At 54.3% G+C, this 27,462-nt stretch overlaps 1 protein-coding gene across 1 annotated transcript; it reads left to right on the top strand.

Annotated features, from left to right (window-relative positions):
• Positions 1 to 384: 384 nt before the first annotated feature.
• CAMK2N2 (calcium/calmodulin dependent protein kinase II inhibitor 2) lies at positions 385 to 27,462 on the top strand. Its single transcript, XM_085635588.1, has 2 exons — positions 385 to 800; positions 22,355 to 27,462. The coding sequence occupies exons 1-2, from the start codon at positions 635 to 637 to the stop codon at positions 22,423 to 22,425; spliced, it is 237 nt and encodes a 78-aa protein (XP_085491714.1). The 5' UTR covers positions 385 to 634; the 3' UTR covers positions 22,426 to 27,462.

A 27,462-nucleotide genomic window follows, 5' to 3' on the forward strand; every position in this document is an offset into this window, starting at 1 on the left:
TGAGAAGGAGGGGGGGGGGGTGGATTTGTGAATGGCGCTTCGCTCTGCAGAGGCGGGAGGGAGTGAGTGCGCGCGCTGGAAGGCCAGAATCAATTACCTTTAACACAAATGGGCCCGGGAAATGAAGTTAAATAAAGGGGGCGCATTCCACAGCCTTGGAAGCCACCTTCAGCAAGAGAGGCTGAGCTCCGGGGGGGCTGGCGCGAGGGAAAGAAAGGGAGCTAACGAGTGTTTTGGCGCTGGGGGCCTCCCCTCCCCCACCCCGGCCGTGTGTGCGCCGCGCTCTGCAGCAGCGCTGGCTTCATTACTATTCCGCACCTGCCTCCTGGTGCCAGGCTGGGAGGGGGAGGACCCAGGCCCTCCTCGGCCGGCCCCCGGATGGATGACTTCATCCTTCCGCCTGGGGTTTCTTTTATGATGCAGGAGTCTCCCAGACTGCTCCAAAGGCTGCCAGGGACGGTTCGCGGCTCCATCGCTCTCTGCACCCCCAGCGCGGAGCCTCGGAGGAGGACGCACAGGCACCCCACCCCCCAGCCCGGACCGCAGGAGCCCGCCGAGCGCGCACTGCGCCATCTCCGCAGGAGGACCGGACGCCTTCCTCCCCGAGCCTTGACCCCACCGTCTTCCCGGCGCCATGTCCGAGATCCTGCCTTACTCCGAGGAGAAGATGGCGCGCTACGGCTCCGACAGCGACGGGCAGCTCTCCTTCAGCTGCCGCCTGCAGGACACCAGCTCCTTCTTCGGGGGCAACCAGCAGAAGCGGCCCCCCAAGCTGGGCCAGATCGGGAGGGCCAAGAGAGGTAAGGGCGCCTCGAAGCGGGGCGTGAAGCGCTAGGGCTGGTGCATGTGAGCAGGTGCTCTCCTTGCAGCATCGGACCTCCTAAAGCTCATGCATTGTACAATCGTGTCATTTTATTTTAAGTCCAACACAAAATCTCCAGACCCGGGGTGTTTGGGTTTTACACTTTAAGCAAAAAGTGAAAGCATCCGTAAGAGAGTAGGGATCACCCCGAAGGCATTGCTGCTTTGACAGGTCCGCGATGAGCGGCGTCTCGGAGGGGATGGCTGAGAGCAGCTGTCCGTGCAGCATCTGCCAGCTGGCGGTGCGCGTCCACGAGCAGCATCGTAGCAGCCGCCCGCGGGAAGAAGATGCTGGTGTCAGGCATCCTAGGAGCCGTCCTGGGCTAGAAAGATGCGGGTGTGCCTGCATACCTAGCAGTCGTCCTGGGCTAGAGGATACTGGTGTCCCTGCATCCCAGCAGCCGTCCTGGGCTAGAGGATACTGGTGTCCCTGCATCCTAGCAGCCGCCCGCGGGAAGAAGATGCTGGTGTCAGGCATCCTAGGAGCCGTCCTGGGCTAGAAAGATGCCGGTGTGCCTGCATACCTAGCAGCCGTCCTGGGCTATAAGATACTGGTGTCCCTGCATCCTAGCAGCCGTCCTGGGCTAGAAGATGCTGGTGTCAGGCATCGTAGCAGCCGTCATGGGCTAAAAAGATGCCGGTGTGCCTGCATACCTAGCAGCCGTCCTGGGCTAGAAGACGCTGGTGTACCGCATCCTAGCAGCCGTCCTGGGCTAGAGGATACTGGTGTCCCTGCATCCTAGCAGCCGTCCTGGGCTAGAGGATACTGGTGTCCCTGCATCCTAGCAGCCGTCCTGTGCTAGATGATGCTGGTGTAATACTGGTGTCCCTGCATCCTAGCAGCCATCCTCTGCTGAACGAGAACGATGCTTATGTCCTTCCATTCTAGCAGCCGTCCTGAGCTAGAAGATGCTGGCGTACCGCATCTTAGCAGCCGTCCTGAGCTAGAGGATTCTGGTGTCCCTGCATCCTAGCAGCTGTCCTGGGCTAGAGGATACTGGTGTAATACTGGTGTCCCTGCATCCTAGCAGCCATTCTCTGCTGAACGATGCTTATGTCCTTCCATCCTAGCAGCCGTCCTGGGCTAGAGGATTCTGGTGTCCCTGCATCCTAGCAGCCATCCTTTGCTGAACGATGCTTATGTCCTTCCATCCTAGACTGGAAGATGCTGAAGTCCCTGCATCCTAGCACCAGCGTCTCACTGTTCTCTTTATTCCAGGATTTCCCCTTACCTTGGCTCCATTCTGAGCAACGCATAAAGAATGCTACGGACGAGACATTGTTCTCCCCCTGTCCTAGTTTGGTAATTCGTCTGCCCCACCAGGACTGAGTTCCCGTGCTGCTATGGGCTGGACACCGTTCCCTTACACACGCTCTACCCCGCGGTCCTCCACCTGGACCAACAGCAACCCCTCGGGCATTCTGATTCTCCTGTCCTGATAATGATCCCATAACCGCCGTTGAGGATCGAAACGTCGTCGACAACCACATCTTGACTCCAAACTTTTACTCATGATTAATGTGGAGCTTAAGATGTTTGCCTCATTGTGACTACTGTCAATTATATATCACTAAAAAGTCACTCTGCAGTTAAAAGCCTGAGGTCAGGAAATCTGTTGCTTTCCGTAACCCCGTCACTTCCTGCTCCCTGCATGATACTATATGCTGTTTCGTGTTTATTGAATGTGTAAATGAATACAATCTCTTCCATTTGGATAATAACATACACAACTCTAATTGTAGTTTGTGGTTATGATTGCATATTTTCCTTGATAGGGACCGCTGTCTCTGATAACGTCCCTGTATCCTAGCAGCTGTCCTGGATTGGAAGATGCTGGTGTCTCTGCATCCTAGTAGCCCTCCTGGGTTAGAAGACGCTGACGTCCTTGCATCCTAGCAGCCGTCCTAGGCTGGATGATGCTGACATCCCTGCATTCTAGCAGCCGTCCAAGGCTAGAAAATGTTGAAGTCCCTGCATCTTAGCAGCCACCCTAGACTGGAAGATGTTGAAGTCCCTGCATCTTAGCAGCCACCCTAGACTGGAAGATGTTGAAGTCCCTGCATCTTAGCAGCCACCCTAGACTGGAAGATGTTGAAGTCCCTGCATCTTAGCAGCCACCCTAGACTGGAAGATGTTGAAGTCCCTGCATCTTAGCAGCCACCCTAGACTGGAAGATGTTGAAGTCCCTGCATCTTAGCAGCCACCCTAGACTGGAAGATGTTGAAGTCCCTGCATCTTAGCAGCCGTCCTTGGCTGGAAGATTCTGACGTCCATGCAGCCATCCGAGGCTGGAAGATGCTTGTGCTCCTGTATCCTAGCAGCCCTCCCGGGCTAGAAGATGCTGACGTGCCTGTATCCTAGCAGCTGTCCTGGGTTAGAAGATGCTGAAGTCAGTGCATCCTAGCAGCCGTCCCAGGCTGGAAGATGCTGAAGTCCCTGCGTCCTAGCAGCTGTCCTAGACTGAAGGATGCTGAAGTCCCTGCATCATAGCAGCCGTCCTGGGCTAGAAGATGCTGGTGCCTCTGTATCCTAGCAGCCGTCCTGGGTTAGAAGATGCTGACATCCCTGCATCCTAGCAGCTGTACGAGGCTGGAAGATGCTGATGTCCCTGCATCCTAGCAGCCGTCCGAGGCTAGAAGATGCTGAAGTCCCTGCATCATAGCAGCCGTCCTGGGCTAGAAGATGCTGGTGTCTCTGCATCCTAGCAGCCGTCCTGGGTTTGAAGATGCTGATGTCCCTGCATCCTAGTAGCCGTACGGAGCTGGAAGATGCTGATGTCCCTGCATCCTGGCAGCCGTTTGAGGCTGAAAGATGCTGAAGTCCCTGTATCCTAGCATCCGTCCTAGGCTGGACATTGCTGAAGTCCCTGTATCCTAGCATCCGTCCTAGGCTGGACATTGCTGAAGTCCCTGTATCCTAGCATCCGTCCTAGGCTGGACATTGCTGAAGTCCCTGCATCCTAGCAGCCGTCCTGGGCTGGACGTTGCTGAAGTTCCTGCATCCTAGCAGCCGTCCTAGGCTGGACGTTGCTGAAGTTCCTGCATCCTAGCAGCCGTCCTAGGCTGGACGTTGCTGAAGTCCCTGCATCCTAGCAGCCGTCCTAGGCTGGACGTTGCTGAAGTCCCTGCATCCTAGCAGCCGTCCTAGGCTGGACGTTGCGGAAGTCCCTGCATCCTAGCAGCCGTCCTAGGCTGGACGTTGCTGAAGTCCCTGCATCCTAGCAGCCGTCCTAGGCTGGACGTTGCTGAAGTCCCTGCATCCTAGCAGCCGTCCTAGGCTGGACGTTGCTGAAGTCCCTGCATCCTAGCAGCCGTCCTAGGCTGGACGTTGCTGAAGTCCCTGCATCCTAGCAGCCGTCCTAGGCTGGACGTTGCTGAAGTCCCTGCATCCTAGCAGCCGTCCTAGGCTGGACGTTGCTGAAGTCCCTGCATCCTAGCAGCCGTCCTAGGCTGGACGTTGCTGAAGTCCCTGCATCCTAGCAGCCGTCCTAGGCTGGACGTTGCTGAAGTCCCTGCATCCTAGCAGCCGTCCTAGGCTGGACGTTGCTGAAGTCCCTGCATCCTAGCAGCCGTCCTAGGCTGGACGTTGCTGAAGTCCCTGCATCCTAGCAGCCGTCCTAGGCTGGACGTTGCTGAAGTCCCTGCATCCTAGCAGCCGTCCGAGGCTGGACGTTGCTGAAGTCCCTGCATCCTAGCAGCCGTCCGAGGCTGGAAGATGCTGAAGTCTCTGCATCCTAGCAGCCGTCCGAGGCTGGAAGATGCTGAAGTCCCTGCATCCTAGCAGCCGTCCGAGGCTGGAAGATGCTGAAGTCCCTGCATCCTAGCAGCCGTCCGAGGCTGGAAGATGCTGAAGTCCCTGCATCCTAGCAGCCGTCCGAGGCTGGAAGATGCTGAAGTCCCTGCATCCTAGCAGCCGTCCGAGGCTGGAAGATGCTGAAGTCCCTGCATCCTAGCAGCCGTCCTGGGTCAGAAGATGCTGAAGTCCCTGCATCCTAGCAGCCGTCCGAGGCTGGAAGATGCTGGAATCTCCTATAGGGACATAAATCGTGGACCCCTGCAGGGTGTGGGCGATGCAGCAGCGCCGATTACGGGAGCATAGACCGGTCTCGCAGCACAGGAATCCATGGGCCCCCTCTCCGGGGGCCCCTCATCTCTCGTGCAGTGTCAGGCGGCCTCGAGCGCGCGTTTCGTATAGACCCGTCTCATCTTCTATATTATGTGATATTGATGTTTATAGCGCACTTATCACCCATAGGTTATCCAGGCGCTTGTGATTTATGTAGTGTGACTAAGGTACATGCTATCTAGTTTGTTTGTGTATTGGTGCGGGCACTCGGTGGTGGCGGTGTAGCGCATTGAGTATTAAAACATGGAAGAGAGCTGCTAAAAAACCTTAGTGGCATAGAGAGTTCTGGAAGGACGGAGAGCTGGGTGGATGGATGGATGCCCCGGTGATTACCTGGGTGAGGGAGTTCGATTAGTTGGGGCGATGGATGGACGAGTGACTGGACGGAGGCCTCCTGTGATCAAGGAAGATTGATGAATAGACATACATTATGATCGCATATGTTTCTTGATAGGGACCGCTGTCTCTAATAACGTCCCTGCGTCATCAACGTGAAACGTGTGGTGGGAGAATAGAAACGTGATCACCGACAGGTGATGACGTGTATTTATGGACACGCCCCCCGGATATTTCGATAGTTGGGTGAATACGTACATAGAAACAGAGAGCCTCTTCCTCGTTTTCCCGTGCGTGTTTGAACTGGTTTATTATGAGACGTTAAACCGGTTCCATCTGCTCCAGTGGAAGTCGTTCTAGCGCTTTCTTGGGTCCTGGCACTCGGCTGATAGCAATACACACATGGACTAACACACATTAAAAAATGCATAGACAAATGTATACGTGTATGCGCACATACACAGACACACCCTCACAAAGGCACACCCATGTTTACACAGGCACACCCTCACAAAGGCACACCCATGTTTACACACACACACACCCTCACAAAGGCAAACCCATGCGTGCAGAGACACACCCTCACAAAGGCGCACACACATGCTTACACAGACACACCCTCACAAAGGCGCACACACATGCTTACACAGACACACCCTCACAAAGGCACACCCATGCTTGCGGAGACACACCCTCACAAAGGCAAACCCATGTTTACACAGACACACCCTCACAAAGGCACACCCATGCTTACACAGACACACCCTCACAAAGGCACACCCATGTTTACACAGACACACCCTCACAAAGGCACACCCATGCTTACACAGACACACCCTCACAAAGGCACACCCATGTTTACACAGTCACACCCTTACAAAGGCACACCCATGTTTACACAGACACACCCTCACAAAGGCACACCCATGTTTACACACACACACACCCTCACAAAGGCAAACCCATGCGTGCAGAGACACACACTCACAAAGGCGCACACACATGCTTACACAGACACACCCTCACAAAGGCGCACACACATGCTTACACAGACACACCCTCACAAAGGCACACCCATGCTTGCGGAGACACACCCTCTCAAAGGCAAACCCATGTTTACACAGACACACCCTCACAAAGGCACACCCATGCTTACACAGACACACCCTCACAAAGGCACACCCATGTTTACACAGACACACCCTCACAAAGGCACACCCATGCTTACACAGACACACCCTCACAAAGGCACACCCATGTTTACACAGTCACACCCTTACAAAGGCACACCCATGTTTACACAGACACACCCTCACAAAGGCACACCCATGTTTACACAGTCACACCCTTACAAAGGCACACCCATGTTTACACACACACCCTCTCAAAGGCAAACCCATGCGTGCAGAGACACGCCTTCACAAAGGCACACCCATGCTTACACAGACACACCCTCACAAAGGCGCACACCCATGCTTACACAGACACACCCTCACAAAGGCGCACACCCATGCTTACACAGACACACCCTCACAAAGGCGCACACCCATGCTTACACAGACACACCCTCACAAAGGCACACCCATGCTTACACAGACACACCCTCACAAAGGCACACCCATGTTTACACAGACACACCTTCACAAAGTCACACCCATGCTTACACAGACACCCTCACAAAGCACACCCATGTTTACACAGACACACCCTCACAAAGGCAAACCCATGTTTACACAGACACACCCTTACAAAGGCACACCCATGTTTACACAGACACACGCCTTCACAAAGGCACACCCATGCTTACACAGACACGCCCTCACAAAGGCGCACACACATGCTTACACAGACACACCCTCACAAAGGCGCACACACATGCTTACACAGACACACCCTCACAAAGGCGCACACACATGCTTACACAGACACACCCTCACAAAGGCACACCCATGCTTGCGGAGACACACCCTCACAAAGGCAAACCCATGTTTACACAGACACACCCTTACAAAGGCACACCCATGCTTACACAGACACACCCTCACAAAGGCAAACCCATGTTTACACAGACACACCCTTACAAAGGCACACCCATGCTTACACAGACACACCCTCACAAAGGCACACCCATGCTTACACAGACACACCCTCACAAAGGCACACCCATGTTTACATAGACACACCTTCACAAAGTCACACCCATGCTTACACAGACAACCTCACAAAGCACACCCATGTTTACACAGACACACCCTCACAAAGGCACACACATGCTTACACATACCCACCCTCACAAAAGGAAAAACAAATGCTTGCGGAGACACACCCTCACAAAGGCACACCCATGTTTACACAGACACACCCTCACAAAGGCACACCCATGCTTACACAGACCCACCCTCACAAAGGCACACCCATGCTTGGGGAGACACACCCTACAAAGGCACACCCATGTTTACACAGTCACACCCTTACAAAGGCACACCCATGTTTACACAGACACACCCTCACAATGGCACACCCATGTTTACACACACACACACCCACCCACACACACCCCCTCACAAAGGCAAACCCATGCGTGCAGAGACACGCCTTCACAAAGGCACACCCATGCTTACACAGACACACCCTCACAAAGGCGCACACACATGCTTACACAGACACACCCTCACAAAGGCGCACACACATGCTTACACAGACACACCCTCACAAAGGCACACCCATGCTTGCGGAGACACACCCTCACAAAGGCATAACCCATGCGTGCAGAGACACACCCTCCCAAAGGCACACCCATGATTACACAGACCCACCCTCACAAAGGCACACCCATGCTTCACAGACCCACCCTCACAAAGGCACACCCATGCTTCACAGACCCACCCTCACAAAGGCACACCCATGCTTGCGGAGACACACCCTCACAAAGGCACACCCATGTTTACACAGTCACACACTCACAAAGGCACACCCATGCTTACACAGACACACCCTCACAAAGGCGCACAAACGTGCTTACACCGACACACCCTCACAAAGGCACACCCATGCTTGCGGAGATACACCCTCACAAAGGCAAACCCATGTGTGCAGAGACACACCCTCACAAAGGCACACCCATGATTACACAGACACACCCTCACAAAGGCACACCCATGCTTACACAGACCCACCCTCACAAAGGCACACCCATGCTTGCGGAGACACACCCTCACAAAGGCACACCCAGGTTTACACAGTCACACCCTTACAAAGGCCACCCATGTTTACACAGACACACCCTCACAAAGGCACACACCCATGCTTACACAGACACACCCTCACAAAGGCCCACCCATGCTTACACAGACACACCCTCACAAAGGCCCATCCATGCTTACACAGACACACCCTCACAAAGGCACACCCATGCTTGCGGAGACACACCCTCACAAAGGCAAACCCATGTTTACACAGACACACCCTGACAAAGGCACACCCATGTTTACACAGACACACCCTGACAAAGGCACACCCATGTTTACACACACACCCTCGCAAAGGCACACCCATGTTTACACACACCCTCACAAAGGCAAACCCATGCGTGCAGAGACACGCCTTCACAAAGGCACACCCATGCTTACACAGACACACCCTCACAAAGGCGCACACATGCTTACACAGACACACCCTCACTAAGTCACACACATGAGACACACCCTCACAAAGGCGCACACACATGCTTACACAGACACACCCTCACAAAGGCGCACACACATGCTTACACAGACACACCCTCACAAAGGCACACCCATGCTTGCGGAGACACACCCTCACAAAGGCAAACCCATGCGTGCAGAGACACACCCTCACAAAGGCACACCCATGTTTACACACACACCCTCGCAAAGGCACACCCATGTTTACACAGACACACCCTCACAAAGGCACACCCCTGCTTACACAGACACACCCTCACAAAGGCACACCCCTACTTACACAGACACACCCTCACAAAGGCCCACCCATGCTTACACAGACACACCCTCACAAAGGCACACCCATGCTTGCGGAGACACACCCTCACAAAGGCAAACCCATGTTTACACAGACACACCCTGACAAAGGCACACCCATATTTACACAGACACACCCTGACAAAGGCACACCCATGTTTACACAGACACACCCTGACAAAGGCACACCCATGTTTACACAGACACACCCTCACAAAGGCACACCCATGTTTACACACACCCTCACAAAGGCAAACCCATGCGTGCAGAGACACACCTTCACAAAGGCACACCCATGCTTACACAGACACACCCTCACAAAGGCGCACACACATGCTTACACAGACACACCCTCACTAAGTCACACACATGAGACACACCCTCACAAAGGCGCACACACATGCTTACACAGACACACCCTCACAAAGGCGCACACACATGCTTGCAGAGACACACCCTCACAAAGGCACACCCATGCTTACACAGACACACCCTCACAAAGGCGCACACAGATGCTTGCAGAGACACACCCTCACAAGGGTGCACCCGTGCTTACACAGACACACCCTCACAAATGCGCACACCCATGCTTGCAGAGACACACCCTCACAAAGGCGCACACCCATGCTTGCACAGACTCACCCTCACAAAGGTGCACACCCATGCTTGCAGAGACACACCCTCACAAAGGCGCACACCCATGCTTGCAATGACGCACCCTCACAAGGACGCACACACCTGAGACTCACCCTCACAAAGGCGCACACCCATGCTTGCAGAGACACACCCTCACAAAGGCGCACACCCATCCTTGCAGAGACACACCCTCACAAAGGCGCACACCCATGCTTGCAATGACACACCCTCACAAGGACGCACACACCTGAGACTCACCCTCACAAAGGCGCACACCCATGCTTGCAGAGACACACCCTCACAAAGGCGCACACCCGTGCTTGCAATGACACACCCTCTCCAAGGCACACACCCATGCTTGCAATGACACACCCTCACAAAGACGCACACACCTGAGACTCACCCTCACAAAGGCGCACACCCATGCTTGTAGAGACACACCCTCACAAAGGCACACAGACATGCTTGCAGAGATACATCCTCACAAAGACGCACACACCTGAGACACACCCACACAAAGGCACACCCATGCTTGCAGACAGACAGCCTCACAAAGGCACACATCTGTGCTTGCAGAGACACACCCTCACAAAGGCGCACACCTGTGCTTGTAGATACACACCCTCACAAAGGCACACACCCATGCTTGCAGAGACGCACCCTCACAAAGGTGCACACCTGTGCTTGTAGATACACACCCTCACAAAGGCGCACACCCATGCTTGCAGAGAGACACCCTCACAAAGGCGCACAGACGTGCTTGCAGAGAGACACCCTCACAAAGGCGCACAGATGTGCTTGCAGAGACACACCCTCACAAAGGCGCACAGACGTGCTTGCAGAGACACACCCTCACAAAGGCGCAAACCCGTGCTTGCAGAGACGCACCCTCACAAAGGCGCACACCTGTGCTTGTAGAGACACACCCTCACAAAGGCGCACCCGTGCTTACACAGACACACCCTCACAAAGGCACACCCATGCTTGCAGAGACACACCCTCGCAAAGGCGCACACCCATGCTTGCACAGAAAAAGCCTCACAAAGACACATCCATACTTGTAGAGACACACCCTCACAAAGGCGCACACCTATGCTTGCAGAGACACACCCTCACAAAGGCACACAGACGTGTTTGCACAGACACACCCTCACAAAGACGCACACCCATGCTTGCACAGACACACCCTCACAAAGGCACACACATGCTTGCACAGACAAACCCTCACAAAGGCACACACATGCTTGCACAGACACACCCTCACAAAGGCGCGCACACATGCTTGCACAGACACACCCTCACAAAGGCGCACCCCCATGCTTGCACAGACACACCCTCACAAAGACACACAGACATGTTTGCAGACACACACCCTCACAAAGGCGCAAAAACATGCTTGTAGAGACACACCCTCACAAAGACGCAAACATGTTTGACACACCCTAACAAAGGCGCACACACCCAGGCTTGTAGAGACACATCTTCACAAATCGCACATCCGTGCTTGCAGAGACACTCCCTCACAAAGGCGCACATCCGTGCTTGTAGAGACACACCCTCACAAAGGCACACACCCATGCGTGCAGAGACACACCCTAATAAAGGCGCACAGACATACTTTTTGAGACACCCTCGAAAAGGTGCACACCCATGCTTGCACAGACACACCCTCACAAAGATGCACAGACATGTTTGCAGAGACACACCCTCACAGGCACACACCCATGCTTGTAGAGACACACTCTCACAAAGGCGCACACCCATGCTTGGACAGACACACCCTCACAAAGACGCACTGCCATGTTTGCAGAGATACACCCTCACCAAGGACACACAAACATGCTTGCAGAGACACACCCTCACAAAGGCGAACATCTGTGCTTGTAGAGACACACCCTCATAAAGGCACACCGACATGCTTGCTGAGACACACCCTCACAAAGGCGCACATCCGTGCTTGCAGAGACACTCCCTCCCAAAAGCGCACATCCGTGCTTGTAGAGACATACCCATGCACGCAGAGACACACCCTCATAACGGCGCACAGATGTGCTTGTAGAGACACACCCTCACTAAGGCGCACATCCGTGCTTGTAGAGACACACCCTCACAAAGGCACACACCCATGCGAGCAGAGACACACCCTAATAAAGGCGCACAGACATACTTTTGAGACACCCTCACAAAGGCGCACACCCATGCTTGCACAAACACACCTTCACAAAGATGCACAGACATGTTTGCAGAGACACTCTGTTGGACAGGCCTCACAGACGGTTTGCTCCCTCCCCGCACGACAGGGCCCGAACTCCGGCCCACCTGGCATACCCCCGCGACAAGCACCCGTACTCCGTCTTCCGACGGACCCTCTGCCCTCGGACCCCTACTCATCACGGGGTCCAGCCCCACCGGCTTCCCCGGCCGGGTCAAGCCGCCCTCTTGGGCCCTGCACCACGCAGCCGCATGGCCTCACCTCGACCCTAACCCCGGGCCTGGCCGGCCCCGACATCCCGGCACCACCATCCACCCAGGAGGTGAGCGGACCACTTGGCAGGTCAATGGGAGAAAGAAGTACCAAGGGCTCTCCCCCGCCAGGTGCCGATCGCCCCCAGCTCCCCCAGGCACTGGCTCCACCCCCTGCTGGGTGTCTGGACACCTTCATCCCGGACCCTCCGACCTCCAAGTGCGAGGGTCCGGACATCAAAGGGCACCAGCCCTATAACTGAGGCAGCTCCGGAGCAGGAAGGCAGTTGTATCCTGGAGTCGAGAGACACCGAGTGAACTCAACCTTGACGGTCTACTGGCGCTGCCGTAGCCGCTCTTGTGAACCATCGTCCTGCCTGCTGGCGCTGCCGCGGCCTTCTGCAACATTCATCCTCCTGGGACCTGCTGGCGCTGCCGCGGCCCGTTGTAACGACCATCCTCACCGGGACCTGCTGGCGCTGCCGCGGCCTTCTGCAACATTCATCTTCCTGGGACCTGCTGGCGCTGCCGCGGCCCGTTGTAACGACCATCCTCACCGGGACCTGCTGGCGCTGCCGCGGCCTTCTGCAACCTTCATCTTCCTGGGACCTGCTGGCGCTGCCGCGGCCCGTTGTAACGACCATCCGCACCGGGACCTGCTGGCGCTGCCGCGGACCGTACCACCTAACCACCAAGCTCGAGGATTGTGAGCTCATCATCCTCTCATCCGAACTACCTGATTGGTAAATAGACTGTCCCGCTACCCCCTTCCCTACCTTGCGAGACTCTAATCGAGGGGACCCCTGAGTCCAGACCTCCTTGTACCATTCAACCGTACCTTAAATGAGTGCTTATAAAGAACACTGAACCTTATCCGTGTGTGATATCTGTCTGTGGGGGGGAAGTTACTTGTCTGTACGATCACTGGAGACGGCTCTCCCCGGAGACCTCTCCCCCTGACCCCGGCCGGCCCTCCCGGTCCGTCTACCTTTTCTAACATTGGTGGCCAGCGGCGCGATCCGAATCAACGCGTAATCGTACAGAGAGTAGCTCACCCCACGACATAAGCACGATGTCGACCAAAGATAGCAGCTCCACCGAGAAATTCCAAATGGAGAAATTAGAAGAATACAACCACCGCGAACTGAGACAATTTTGCATAGAACTTGGCATTGCTACCACCGGCCTGAGTACCAAGGATGATCTAAAGCGCGCTCTTGAGTCATGGACAGAAACTGGGGTCACAGGACCCTCCGACCAAAACAGCGTCACACCAGAGGAGAACGCCACGGCTCCCGAGGAGCGGGGAACGGGCCTCCCACAGGAGGAGATCCGAGAAAGAGACAGTCAGATTACACGAGTTGGAGATGGCACGACTCAAGATGGATGGGGAACTCAAGTTAGCTGAACAGAAACTCAACCTCGAGCATATGCGGCTTCGAGAGGAACGAGAAGAAAAGCAGAGACAGAGAGAGCTGGAAGAGAAAAAAATAACGCTCGAGCACGAGCGCCGACTAGCGGAAATAGAACTGCGCAAACAGAATAAGGAACTGGGGGTGCCTGAGCGACCACACACCCCGGGGCCAAGTGAGAAAAAAGTTCACATCCCCAAGGATGTTGTCCGCGAATATGTCCGAGAAGACGACATACAACAGTGGTTTAAAGCCTATGAGATCGCCATGACCTCCCACCGGATCGACCGGAGTGATTGGGGAGCCGGACTTTGGGGGAGATTTATCAACGAGGGTCGCGATGCCCTGCTGCAGCTCCCCGATCACCAAATGTCGTCCTACGACCACATGAAGGCTGCCCTCCTCACCCGCTACGGCCTCACGCCCGAGATGTACCGCCAGAGGTTCAGAGATTGCACCCGGATCCCAGGTACAACTTGGGTGGAATACGTGAACTATTTCAGCCGGGCCTTCGAGGGTTGGATCAAGGGAAGTCAGGTCACCACCTACGAACAACTCTTCAACCTTATGGTATGGGAGCACCTGTCAAACAACTGTTTCGTCGAGCTCAGGCAGCACCTACTCGACAGTAAGCTGACTGACCCCCGGCAGCTCGCCGCCGAAGCTGACCGGTGGGAAAGCACCCGAGTGGGCCGGAGAGGGCCACACGACCAGAACAGAAGCAACCAAGGCCAGCACCGTCCTCGGGGAGGAGGAGGGGGCCCGGGGCGAGGGAGAGACGCCTTACCAGCAACACCCGTGGCCAGCACCCCGCCTCCGGCCGGCCGGGGCAACCCCCCGTTGCGGCCTGGGTACCGAGCCAACGTCACGTGCCACCGGTGCCAGCGACTAGGCCACTACGCCAACGACCCGAACTGCCCGCTAAACCAAACACCCAAGCCCCGCCAGGTAGCTGCCGCTGCCCTAGGGGAAGAGCAATCATCGGAGGGACCCGAAGAGTACGAGCCGGCCCAGCAAGGGTGGGAACCGGCCGCCATGGTCCTGGCATGCTTAGGGGGAAGAGACATGGTTCCGCGGGCTCCCCTACCCGCCAACACCAGAAAATACGGTCAGTGGGTGACCATTAATGGACAGAGAGCCGAGGCCTTGCGTGACACCGGCGCCAGCGTAACAGCCGTCCGCTGTCATCTGGTGAAGCCCGAGCAGATCCTGCCGAACATTCTCTGCCCCGTCCGCTCGGCAGATAACTCTGAGAGTATGTGTAAGATGGCCTGCGTCCCGTTTGAATGGGGGGGGGTCTCCGGCCTACTGAAGGTGACGGTCCGGGACGATGCCCCCGTGGACTGCCTCCTGGGGAATGACCTCGAGAGTTCCCCGTGGGCCACCGTCGAGAAAAGAGAGCACCTGGGGATGCTGGGCCTCCCGGACTGGGCCTGCATAACCACCCGATCCATGGCCGCCCGTGCCGCCCCCCGATCCGAAGAAACCGAATGGCCAGCACCTCCGCCCCCGGTTGCCCCCGTAGAGGACAACGGCGAGTCCGACCTCCCGGACCCGACTACCGAAGAAGACGCGCAACACCAGGACCTTCCGGATCTGGCTCAGTGGCGTCAAGAAGGGGGGCCCACCCAAGAACAGTTCCGCCAGGAACAAAAGACCTGTCCCTCCCTCGAGGGACTCCGCCAACAAGCCAGTACCCAAAACGCCGGGGACACCACCGGAACCCACTGGGTCTACTGGGATAACGACCTGCTCTACAGCGAGCAAAGAATCGCCGAGCTGGGGGCCGGTCGAGTTCTGGTGGTACCGCTCCGCTTCCGAGACTTTCTGCTCAACTTAGCCCACGATGTCCCCCTGGCTGGACACCTGGGCCAGGACAAAACGTACAGTCGCCTGGTGACCCACTTTTTCTGGCCGAAAATGAGGAATGACGTCCTGAACCACTGCCGATCTTGCCCCACATGCCAAGCCAGCGGGAAGAGTGGTCGGAAGCTGAAGGCCCCTCTGCAACCCTTCCCGGTGGTCGCCACCCCGTTCGAGAGGGTGGGGATAGACATTGTGGGGCCTTTGGACCCCCGCACGGCACAAGGACACAGGTTCATCTTGGTACTAGTGGACCATGCCACCCGCTACCCCGAGGCGGTACCCCTACGGACAGTGACAGCTCCGGTGGTTGGCCGGGCCCTGATGGGGATCTTCTCCCGGGTAGGCTTCCCCCGAGAAGTCGTCAGCGACCGAGGTACGAATTTCATATCTAAATACATGAAGTCCCTCTGGCAACAATGCGGGGTCACCTACAGATTCACGACCCCCTATCACCCCCAAGGGAACGGACTAGTGGAGCGTTTTAACCGCACCCTCAAGGGGATGATTGGGGGATTGGAAGAGCCTCTCCGTCGCCAGTGGGATGTACTGCTCCCGTGCCTCCTCTTCGCCTACCGGGAAGTTCCCCAGAAGTCCCTCGGTTTTAGCCCCTTCGAACTCCTGTACGGACACCCTGTGCGAGGGCCCCTCAGCCTAGTCAAGGAAGGTTGGGAGATGGCCCCCTTAACGACCCCTCCAGACGTCTTCAAATACATCCTGGCCTTACGAAACCAGACCCGGCGCTTCAGGGAGATGGCCAAGGCGAACCTCGAGGCCAGCCAGGAGGACATGAAGAGGTGGTATGATCACAATGCCTCCTCCGTTGAATTCGAGCCTGGGCAGCAAGTATGGGTGATGTCCCCCACCGAACCATGTGCCCTGCAAGATAAGTGGACGGGGCCCTTCAAAGTGGTCGAGCGTAAAAGCCCCGTCACTTACCTCATCGACATGAGGTCCCCCCGGAACCCCCTTCGGGTCCTCCACACTAACCGGCTCAAACCACACTTTGTGCGCTCCGAACTAAGCCTCTTGATGGCTACAGACAGTGGTACAGAAGAAGACTCCGAGCCCCTCCCGGATCTCCTGAAGACTCAGGGGAAGGACGGCTCCGTGGACGGGGTCCGGCTCTCTGACGCCCTCCCCTCGGAGCAACGCCAGGACTGCCGGGACCTCCTGCTGCAGTTCGCTGCCCTGTTCTCCCTCACCCCCGGGGTCACCCCGTGGTGTTTGCACGACGTAGACACCGGGGACAGTCCCCCTGTCCGGCACCGGGCCTACCGCGTACCAGATCGGGTACGGGCCTGCATACAGGCGGAAGTGGCCAAGATGCTCACGATCGGGGTCATCGAGCCCTCGGACAGTCCCTGGGCCAGTCCGGTTGTATTAGTTCCCAAGGCCGCTGCCCCCGGCACCGCACCTGAACTAAGATTCTGCGTCGACTACCGGGGCGTGAACGCTGTCACCCGGACCGACGCTCATCCCATCCCCCGAGCAGACGAGCTGATCGACCGGCTGGGGGCCGCCCGCTACCTTAGTATCTTCGACCTAACGGCGGGCTACTGGCAGATCGGCCTCACACCCAGGGCTCAGGAACGGTCAGCCTTCTCCACCCCCGATGGCCACTATCAATTTAAGGTCATGCCCTTTGGCATGAAGAATGCCCCCGCCACGTTCCAACGCCTTGTGAACCAGGTCTTGGCGGGGCTCGAAGAATTCAGCGCTGCCTACCTGGACGATATCGCTGTATACAGCCGCCACTGGTCCGACCACCTCCGTCACCTCCAAGAGGTCCTACAAGCCCTCCAGCGGGCCGGCCTCACCATTAAGGCCGGCAAGTGCCAAATTGGCCAAGGGTCTGTGACCTACCTTGGGCACCAAGTGGGAAGCGGGCTAGTGGCCCCACTACAACTTAAGATTGCGGCCATCCAGTCCTGGCAGCCCCCCGTCACCCAGGCCGAGGTCCGAGCCTTCTTGGGGCTCACCGGCTACTACCGGCGGTTCGTGAAGGACTACGGCAGCATCGTGGGGCCCCTCACGGGTCTCACATCCAAGAACCAACCGAAGCGGGTCAACTGGACTCCTGATTGTCAAGCGGCCTTCGAGAAGCTGAAGGCCGCCCTGTGCACCGCCCCGGTGCTCCAGGCCCCCGATTACAGTCGGGAATTTGTGGTGCAGACCGACGCCTCCAACCACGGCATCGGAGCCGTCCTCTCTCAGTTGAACCCCGAAGGTCATGACCAGCCAGTGGCCTTCATCAGTCGACGTCTCCTGGCCCGAGAACAGCGTTGGAGCACCATCGAGAGGGAGGCATTTGCAGTAGTGTGGGCACTCAAAAAGCTCCGACCCTATCTCTTCGGTACCCACTTCCGGGTACAAACCGACCATCGACCCCTGCAATGGCTGATGCAGATGCGGGGGGAGAACCCAAAACTCTTGCGCTGGTCCATTTCCCTGCAGGGAATGGACTTCACCGTGGAGCACCGACCAGGCCAAGACCACGCCAACGCGGATGGCCTGTCCCGCTTTTTCCGCCTCGACGAAGAGAGTCCCCAAGGAGATGGGTGACTCTCCCCGCCTTCAGCTGGGGGGGACGCATGTTGGACAGGCCTCACAGACGGTTTGCTCCCTCCCCGCACGACAGGGCCCGAACTCCGGCCCACCTGGCATACCCCCGCGACAAGCACCCGTACTCCGTCTTCCGACGGACCCTCTGCCCTCGGACCCCTACTCATCACGGGGTCCAGCCCCACCGGCTTCCCCGGCCGGGTCAAGCCGCCCTCTTGGGCCCTGCACCACGCAGCCGCATGGCCTCACCTCGACCCTAACCCCGGGCCTGGCCGGCCCCGACATCCCGGCACCACCATCCACCCAGGAGGTGAGCGGACCACTTGGCAGGTCAATGGGAGAAAGAAGTACCAAGGGCTCTCCCCCGCCAGGTGCCGATCGCCCCCAGCTCCCCCAGGCACTGGCTCCACCCCCTGCTGGGTGTCTGGACACCTTCATCCCGGACCCTCCGACCTCCAAGTGCGAGGGTCCGGACATCAAAGGGCACCAGCCCTATAACTGAGGCAGCTCCGGAGCAGGAAGGCAGTTGTATCCTGGAGTCGAGAGACACCGAGTGAACTCAACCTTGACGGTCTACTGGCGCTGCCGTAGCCGCTCTTGTGAACCATCGTCCTGCCTGCTGGCGCTGCCGCGGCCTTCTGCAACATTCATCCTCCTGGGACCTGCTGGCGCTGCCGCGGCCCGTTGTAACGACCATCCTCACCGGGACCTGCTGGCGCTGCCGCGGCCTTCTGCAACATTCATCTTCCTGGGACCTGCTGGCGCTGCCGCGGCCCGTTGTAACGACCATCCTCACCGGGACCTGCTGGCGCTGCCGCGGCCTTCTGCAACCTTCATCTTCCTGGGACCTGCTGGCGCTGCCGCGGCCCGTTGTAACGACCATCCGCACCGGGACCTGCTGGCGCTGCCGCGGACCGTACCACCTAACCACCAAGCTCGAGGATTGTGAGCTCATCATCCTCTCATCCGAACTACCTGATTGGTAAATAGACTGTCCCGCTACCCCCTTCCCTACCTTGCGAGACTCTAATCGAGGGGACCCCTGAGTCCAGACCTCCTTGTACCATTCAACCGTACCTTAAATGAGTGCTTATAAAGAACACTGAACCTTATCCGTGTGTGATATCTGTCTGTGGGGGGGAAGTTACTTGTCTGTACGATCACTGGAGACGGCTCTCCCCGGAGACCTCTCCCCCTGACCCCGGCCGGCCCTCCCGGTCCGTCTACCTTTTCTAACACACTCCCTCACAGGCGCGCACCCATGCTTGCACAGACACACCCTCACAAAGATGCACAGACATGTTTGCAGAGACACTCCCTCACAGGCGCACACCCATGCTTGTAGAGACACACCCTCACAAAGGCGCACACCCATGCTTGCACAGACACACCCTCACAAAGACGCACGGCCATGTTTGCAGAGATACACCCTCACAAAGGACACACAAACATGCTTGCAGAGACACACCCTCACAAAGGCGAACATCTGTGCTTGTAGAGACACACCCTCATAAAGGCACACAGACATGCTTGCTGAGACACACCCTCAGAAAGGCGCACATCCGTGCTTTTAGAGACATACCCATGCACGCAGAGACACACCCTCATAACGGCGCACAGATGTGCTTGTAGAGACACACCCTCACAAAGGCACACATCTGTGCTTGTAGAGACACACCCATGCGTGCAGACACACCCTCACAAAGGCGCACACCCATGCTTGTAGAGACACACCCTCACATTGAAATAGCCACACGGTCATGCTGTGATAGACACACAGCAGTGCCTGCACCTGTGCACAGACACCCTCTCACGTCAACATACATACACAGACACAAATAAAGATTTGCATATATATATATATACACACAGCGAGTCCGCTGTACAATTACACAGCTATGCCAAACACGCGTATACTTACAGACACACCCACCCACACACCCCATAGTAAAAACTGCAGACGAAAACGCACACGAGCACACGAGTAAAAAGACAGACGGGGGCAGGTGCAAAAAATTACTTGCACCATGAATGGTCACCAATGTCAGTCGTGCACAGAATCGGTAGCGGGGGGGCCCGCGGGGTGTGGGGGTGGGAGCGGTTCTTTTCTATGGATGGAGTAAAGCTGTTGATAAAGTCACCAAGTCGATTAATCAGGTGTCAGCGTGGTAAAGGGGTGTATCGTAGCATAATACCGCACAAGGCGCTTAGAAGCCGTGCAGAGGATCGGTGGTGAGCTATAGTCCGTCAAAGACGCACACACCAGCCGAGACCTGCCAGTGACCCGGCTAGAGACCGGCCGGGGAGCGGGACCCTAATGCTGCAGGGGGGCTGTGGAAGGCGTCCTCAAACTTTGAAACTATTGTGATAAGAAGCACTCGTGAAAACCACTTATTGCGATATCCGTTGTGTGTGATATCTCCATGTTGTGGTATCTGCCTATCGCGATAACAATCTGTTGTTGTAGCATTGTCCCTTTGTTGTGGCATCACAATATTAAGATGGAAAACTATTGTGATATTTGTTTGTTACAATATTATAGTGCCCGATCAATTCAATACCAACTGTATTCGATCTAAATAAATTAGACCATAAAAGTACAATAAAAGGTACATAAAAAAATCTATCAAAATTATTATCCACAGCATCTTCAAAAATAATTCGTTTGTACAGTCGTCACAACCCTGTCACACCCCAGCTTTAACACTCGCGTAATTGTGTTACATACTGAATTGAGGGTAAGTTAATGGTGCATCGTGAGGTAATTAATCTGGATAAAGCGTTTCACAGAATCAATCAAAAACGGCTGAACAATTGTATTTCTTGCGTAAAAATCAGCCCACAAGAAGCTTGACATTCCACAGCAAATCTCTGGTTGTGATTGTTGGAAGAGATAAGCAGGTGTCTTTGTGTAAACTGTTGTTTTTAAAAAGGGTAGATATTACGGTTTCTCCACTTACGGTAAAATATACAGAATAGCACAACATGCATTGTGCTCGGAGTCATCGTGTTATCACAGGGGCAATTTCCTAAATTTGTTGTCCAATATCGGTCTTTTGTGATAGCGACCCTGTTCAATTTCACAATATGCAGCTATTGTAAGAGCTGCCCATTGAGCTGTCCACGTTTTGCATAATGTCCTGCAAAATGTATCTATCGCGATAAATGCCTATCGTGATAGCATCCTGTTGAAGTACGGACACAATATATCGCACACAATGCACAGTCCGGGCTCCGATGGGACATACCTGCAGCAGAAATGGAGAATATTTAGTAAAACAGATCACAACAGGGCCCACAACGAGCACAATGTGTGCGCAAGAGGCGCCAAGAAACCTCAGCCCGCTGCCTGTCACGATTGATGGCTTCTGCATTGTGCCGTAAACAATGGTTGGCGCTCTTGAATTCTTTTTAAAAATGATACTATGTGTCAATAATTCTCTCCCATGCACAACACGCAGCGCCCCTAGTACAAAAGTTGTATATGTACACACCCCTTTGTGTCCATCGTTTGTGCATTTTTGCGTGTGGGCGCTTCTCAGTCTGTGGATGGATCGATGGATGATTGGCAAGACAGACAGACAGATGTGTGGCCAAACGGATGCATGGGTGAGTGAATGGGTGGGTAGATGAATGGAAAGAATGACAGATGGATGGAGAGATGGATGGATGAATGAATGACTGAAAGGGGTAGGTGGATGGATAAACAGATGAAGGTTTAGACGGATGGCTGGTCGGATGGGAAGATTGTTGACTAGGCTGGCTGGCTGGCTGGATGGATGGACGGACGGACGGACGGATGGATGGATGGACGGCTGGCTGGCTGGCTGGCTGGCTGGCTGGCTGGCTGGCTGGACGGACGGGCAGACAGACAAACGGATGGTTGAAAGGATCGACCGTTGTATGGATGGACGGACATAAATGTACAGATGGATGGACAGATATACCTATGGATGGATTGTCGGACAGATGTGCATGGGGCAGAGGGGCGCCGGTGCTCCGCCTGGGTGGTCTCTTTCACGCTGTTGCATCTTTGCACATTCTCACCCCCGCTCTGTTTTTTCTCCCCCCCCCCCCCCCTCCCCCCGCAGTGGTCATCGAAGACGACAGGATAGACGAGGTGCTGAAAGGGATGGCGGACAAGTCCTCGTCAGGGGTGTAAGGCGGCGAGCTGGAGGCTGCACACGCGAGATCTGCAGACTGTTTTCTCTGATTTTTCAAGCACTTTTGGCTGTGCATGTTTGTGGATTGTGGACACCGCGATGAGAGACGGGGAAGACGTTGAGGCTGCTGGCGACTCTCCGAGAGCAGAATGCAAGCCAATGGACGGTTTTCGTTGATGGCGCCCGGCGTCCGGGCCAGCAGAGGCGTGGGCTGTGCGCCTCCGCGCTGCCAATGCACGTCCTTGCCGAGCTGTCCATTTCAGCACCGACCTCCGGCCTTGTGGGGGCTGTGCACACCCCCCCTCTGCGCGGGGAAACATTAATTTCAGCAGCCACCCCTGGGAGCGCTTCACTTAAGTACCAGCCCCGGGGATGCGCTCTACGTCACAACCTGCTTCATTTGAGCTGTTCATTTCAGCACCAGCTGCTGGACCCACCCCCACCTTCACCAAGAAGCATCCATTTTACCACTCGGCGCAAGGGGTCTCACCTTTAGTACCAGTCCCAGTGGAGCTGATACCTTTAGTACCAGGCCCAGGGGTCTCTCACCTTTAGTACCAGTCCAATGGGTCTCTCACCTTTAGCACCATGCCCAGGGGAGCCGACACCTTTAGTGCCAGGCCCAGGGGAGCTGACACCTTTAGTACCATGCCCAGTGGAGCTGACACCTTTAGTGCCAGGCCCAGGGGTCTCTCACCTTTAGTACCAGTCCAAGGGGTCTCTAACCTTTAGTACCAGTCCATGGAGTCTCTCACCTTTAGTACCATGCCCAGTGGATCTGACACCTTTAGTGCCATGTCTAGGGGAGCTGACACCTTAAGTACCATGCCCAGTGGAGCTGACACCTTAAGTACCAGTCCAAGGGGTCTCTCACCTTTAGTACCTGCCCAAGGGAAGCTGTCACCTTAAGTACCACCCAAGAGGACTGCCACCTTTAGTACACAGCGTAAGGGGGCTGTAACCTTGAGTACCAGACCCAGAAGAGTTTTCCTCGCCAGATCCAGGGAAGCTGTCACCTTCAGCACCATGCCCAGGGGAGCTGTCATCTCCGCACCAGGTCTAGGGGAGATATCATCTTTAGTACCAACCCAAGGGGAGTGGTCACCTTTAGTACCAGGCCCAGAGAAGCAATTACCTACCTTTAGTACCAGGCACAAAGGAGCTGTCACCATTAGTACCAGGCCCAGGGGTGTTGTCACTTGGAGTACCATGCTCAGGTGAGCTGGCACCTTTAGGTCCAGTCCCAGGGGAGCTGGCACCTTTAGCACCAGATGCAAGGCAGCTGTCACCTTTACTATCAGGCTCAAGAGGGCTGTCACCTTTAGAACCCGGCCCAGGGGTGCATCACCTTTAGTACCAGGTTCTGGGTAGCTGCCATCCTCCGGACCAACTGCATGGGCATTGTACTCTTTAGCACGTGCTCCTTAGCAGCTGCCACGTTAGCACGAGTCAAACTAGCTGCATAGAAGTAATCACCTTCAGCACTAGAACAATTTGGTACTCTCCTGAGCAGGACCAGCAGCAAGAGACCTAGTCACTTTAGTACCTGCTTCTGGGGTGCTGTCTATTTCAGCACCAACCCTGAGCTGCCCACATCACCAACATCTTCACTCGAAGTATCTGGTTAGAAGCAGCTGCGTGTGGACTGCCCACTTCAGTACCGTCAGTCCACACTTCAGTCCTTTTGCAGCTGCATGAGTCTCCTGGGGACCTATCCGCTTTAGTACCTGCTCCTTAGCAGCTGTCCTTCTCCGCACGATCCCTGTGAAAGCTTCTACCCATAAAATAGTCATGCACTTAACCACAAGACCCATTGGAGCAATTCTGTGCAGAAGCAGCCGTATGGGAGCTGTTCACTTCCGCATAAGGGTCTCGGTAGCTGTCCTTGTCAACACCTAGCCGCATGGCAGCTGCAAACTTCATCACCAGCACACATGGAGGTATCCTCTGCAGGATCAGCAGCTGGAGAGCAGTTCATTTTAGCACTTGCTCCTTAGGAGATGATAGTTGCTGTCTTCAGCACTGGGCCTAGGGTAGCTCTATGGGTGCAGGACGAGCAGCAAGGTAGCGCTCCGTTCCAGCACTAAACCCACTGGATCGTTTCTCTGCTTGGAAAAAACAGCTATGTCCCATTGTCCATAGTTCAGGTGGTAGCTTTGATGCACTGACTATACAAGTGTTGACGTTTTGTCTACCCGTTCCCTAGAGGCAGGCATCCAGATGATGTGCGTACTGCTGCATCACCTGTGTCTGTAGAAGATGGACCTTCCGGACAATCTCCACTTGACGGGGCACTTTACTCTTTAGGGCCACTCCACATGGGCTGTCTATTTTGGGGAATCTCAGTAGGTACAAATTGATATTTAGACACCCCTCAGTCTACAGGACCTTGTCAATCACTTAACACTGAGTTATGTAGGATTTCAGCATGGTCTTTCTGGGAAGGCCCAAATGTTACGTCATAGAAGCTTTAAGGGGAGGAGCTTTTAAATTGATGTCCATTTTAACAAAGTACCACCTATGTGAACTGTACATTTTATCATCATGTCATCTGCCCATCCCAGCATGTTGTCCAGCTCCATAGCAGCCGGTATTCAGTAGACACCTTTTGTATAAGCCCTCCACATATGAACCCACGTTTTTCTTTCAAAGGACTTCCATTTCAGCACTTCATTAGATGTACAAGAGCTGTCCTTTTCAACGCAATACCTCGTTTTTTAGGAGCCGTCTATCTCAGCACCATGTCTTTCTCAATAGGTACTTCCAGTTCAGCACCATGGCCAGCTCTATAGGTGTTGTCCATTGCAGAACATACACAGCTCTGCAGGAGCTGTCCATCTCAGAACACACAGCTCTTAAGAACTGTCCAATTCAACTCCTACTCAGCTCCTTATGAACTGTCCATTTCAGAACATACCCAGCACTTTACAAACTGTCCATTTCAGACCTTACCCAGCTCTATAGGAGCTGTCTATTGTAGAACACACACACACCTCTCTAGGAACTGTCCGTTTCAACGTATACTCAAATCTTTGTGAAGTGTCCATTTCAGAACATACCCAGCACTTTAGAAACTGTCCATTTCAGAACATACCCAGCACTTTACAAACTATCCATTTCAGAACATAGCCAGCGTTTTACAAACTGTCCATTTCAGAACATAACCAGCTCTTTACAAACTGCCCATTTCACCACATGCCTAGCTGTTTGCAAACTGCCCATATCAGAGCATACTCCGCACTTTACAAACTTTCCATTCCCACGCAAACTCAGCTGTTTGCGAATTGCCCACTTCAGAACATGCCCAGCTCTTTACAGTCTGTCCATTTCATAACCTACCCAGCTGTTTGGCAACTGTTGTTTCAGAACACACCACCTCCAGAGGAGATGCCCATTTTAGAACCACACCCTGCTCTGCTATTGCTCCATCCTCGCGCCACCCATAATAATACAATAATTAAATCCATCCATAGGCTGCCACCCCTGTTGTGCCCTCACCCTCCCATTTCTGAGGCCTCTTGTTTTGCTCCACGTTGAACCCAAGATGTAGGATTTTTTTGGTGGTAGAATGTAGGCACCCACCCCCCGCACCTTGCACCTCGATGGGGGGAGGGCTCCAGAGGCCACACAACCCCCACCTCAGGTGGCTGAAACCCATATGTAAAGGTGCTGTTCATCTGTGAGCTGAAGACTTTTCACTCCAAAGTGATAGAACCATTAGCGCCCCCACTCGGGGGCAGTATTGTTTAGCATTGCACTTTATTGTCTCATCTATATTAATCTAGTCCAGTACTAGTATATAGTCGTGGAATGTACTTATAGCTCTATCTATATATGTATGTATATAGATACATAATTGTCCGTGATCGAAGGTTTATCTACGCTCCATCTGCTTGTCATTGGACAAGACCTACCAACCCTAAACTTCACCGCCATTTTCAACTCTCACACTGCCGTCACTTTGCAACATACCAGCAGATCGGAAGCAAAAAGATAAAAAAATAAAAAAGGAGAGAAAACATTTTAAAGACGGAAATGCCAGCAGCAATGATGGGAAGGCGAAGGCGGACTTTCAAGACAGTGGTTCCTTTTGCTGTCACCCAAAAAAAACCTACAAAATCCGCAAAAAAATAAAAAATGATAATAAAAGACATTATTTGCTCCATCTTTTTTGCATGAGCTTCCGGTCTTGGTGCCAAATGGTCATCCTCACCTTGGCACGCTCCTTTTTAACAGAACTCCTCATATTTGTATTTTTATACCCAAATCTTTGTTATAAATGATATATGCTCGTCTGATGTCTCATATTTGCATCTAAGGGGGTCGACCCTAGATTTATTTTTCATGACAGTCAACGGAGCGAGATTTTCGGAACACAAGGCTGTTAAAACCTGTGGCTGGTCTCTGTTCAACATATATATATAAATATACATATATCAGTATTTTTGGGGCGGGAGGGAAGGAAGGCGCGGGAAGAACTTGTTGGACATTCTTCGGGGTTTTTTTTGTTGACGCACAACAATGTCGATGCAAGTATCGATTGGGCACGCGATGCAGTCTGCAGCAGTGGAATCTTAACACCAAGAAGCGACCGCGCGACACAGAGCAAATAAAAAAAGGACTGTATATTTGTCAGAAGATGTCGCGTGCCCTGGTGGTATTTCCGGAATCTGAAACTGTGATTTCCGCTTTGTTGATGGAATTTGAGACTGTAACCCGAAGACGACCAAGAATTCTATTGCACTGTTTACGAATGTCGCCAAATAACGTGTTGGTTATTTGAGTCCTCTTTCTTGGGATGTTAATAGCTGTGTTTTTAATTTTGTATTTTTTTTTTATTTTTAAAAAAACGCTTACTATGGTCTGATGTGCATGGAAAACCTGAATATTTTCAATAATACGATGTCATTTTATGAATACAACGAAGCAAAAAATTTATCATGACATTCTAAGAATGAGCCATTGTACATTTGACACACCATTTTCACTGTATTTGGTGAATCAATAAAAATAATAAAATATAGAGGTAAAATCCA

The sequence above is a fragment of the Triturus cristatus genome, chromosome 11, assembly GCF_964204655.1.
Source record: "Triturus cristatus chromosome 11, aTriCri1.1, whole genome shotgun sequence".
NCBI classification, from domain to species: Eukaryota; Metazoa; Chordata; class Amphibia; order Caudata; family Salamandridae; genus Triturus; species Triturus cristatus.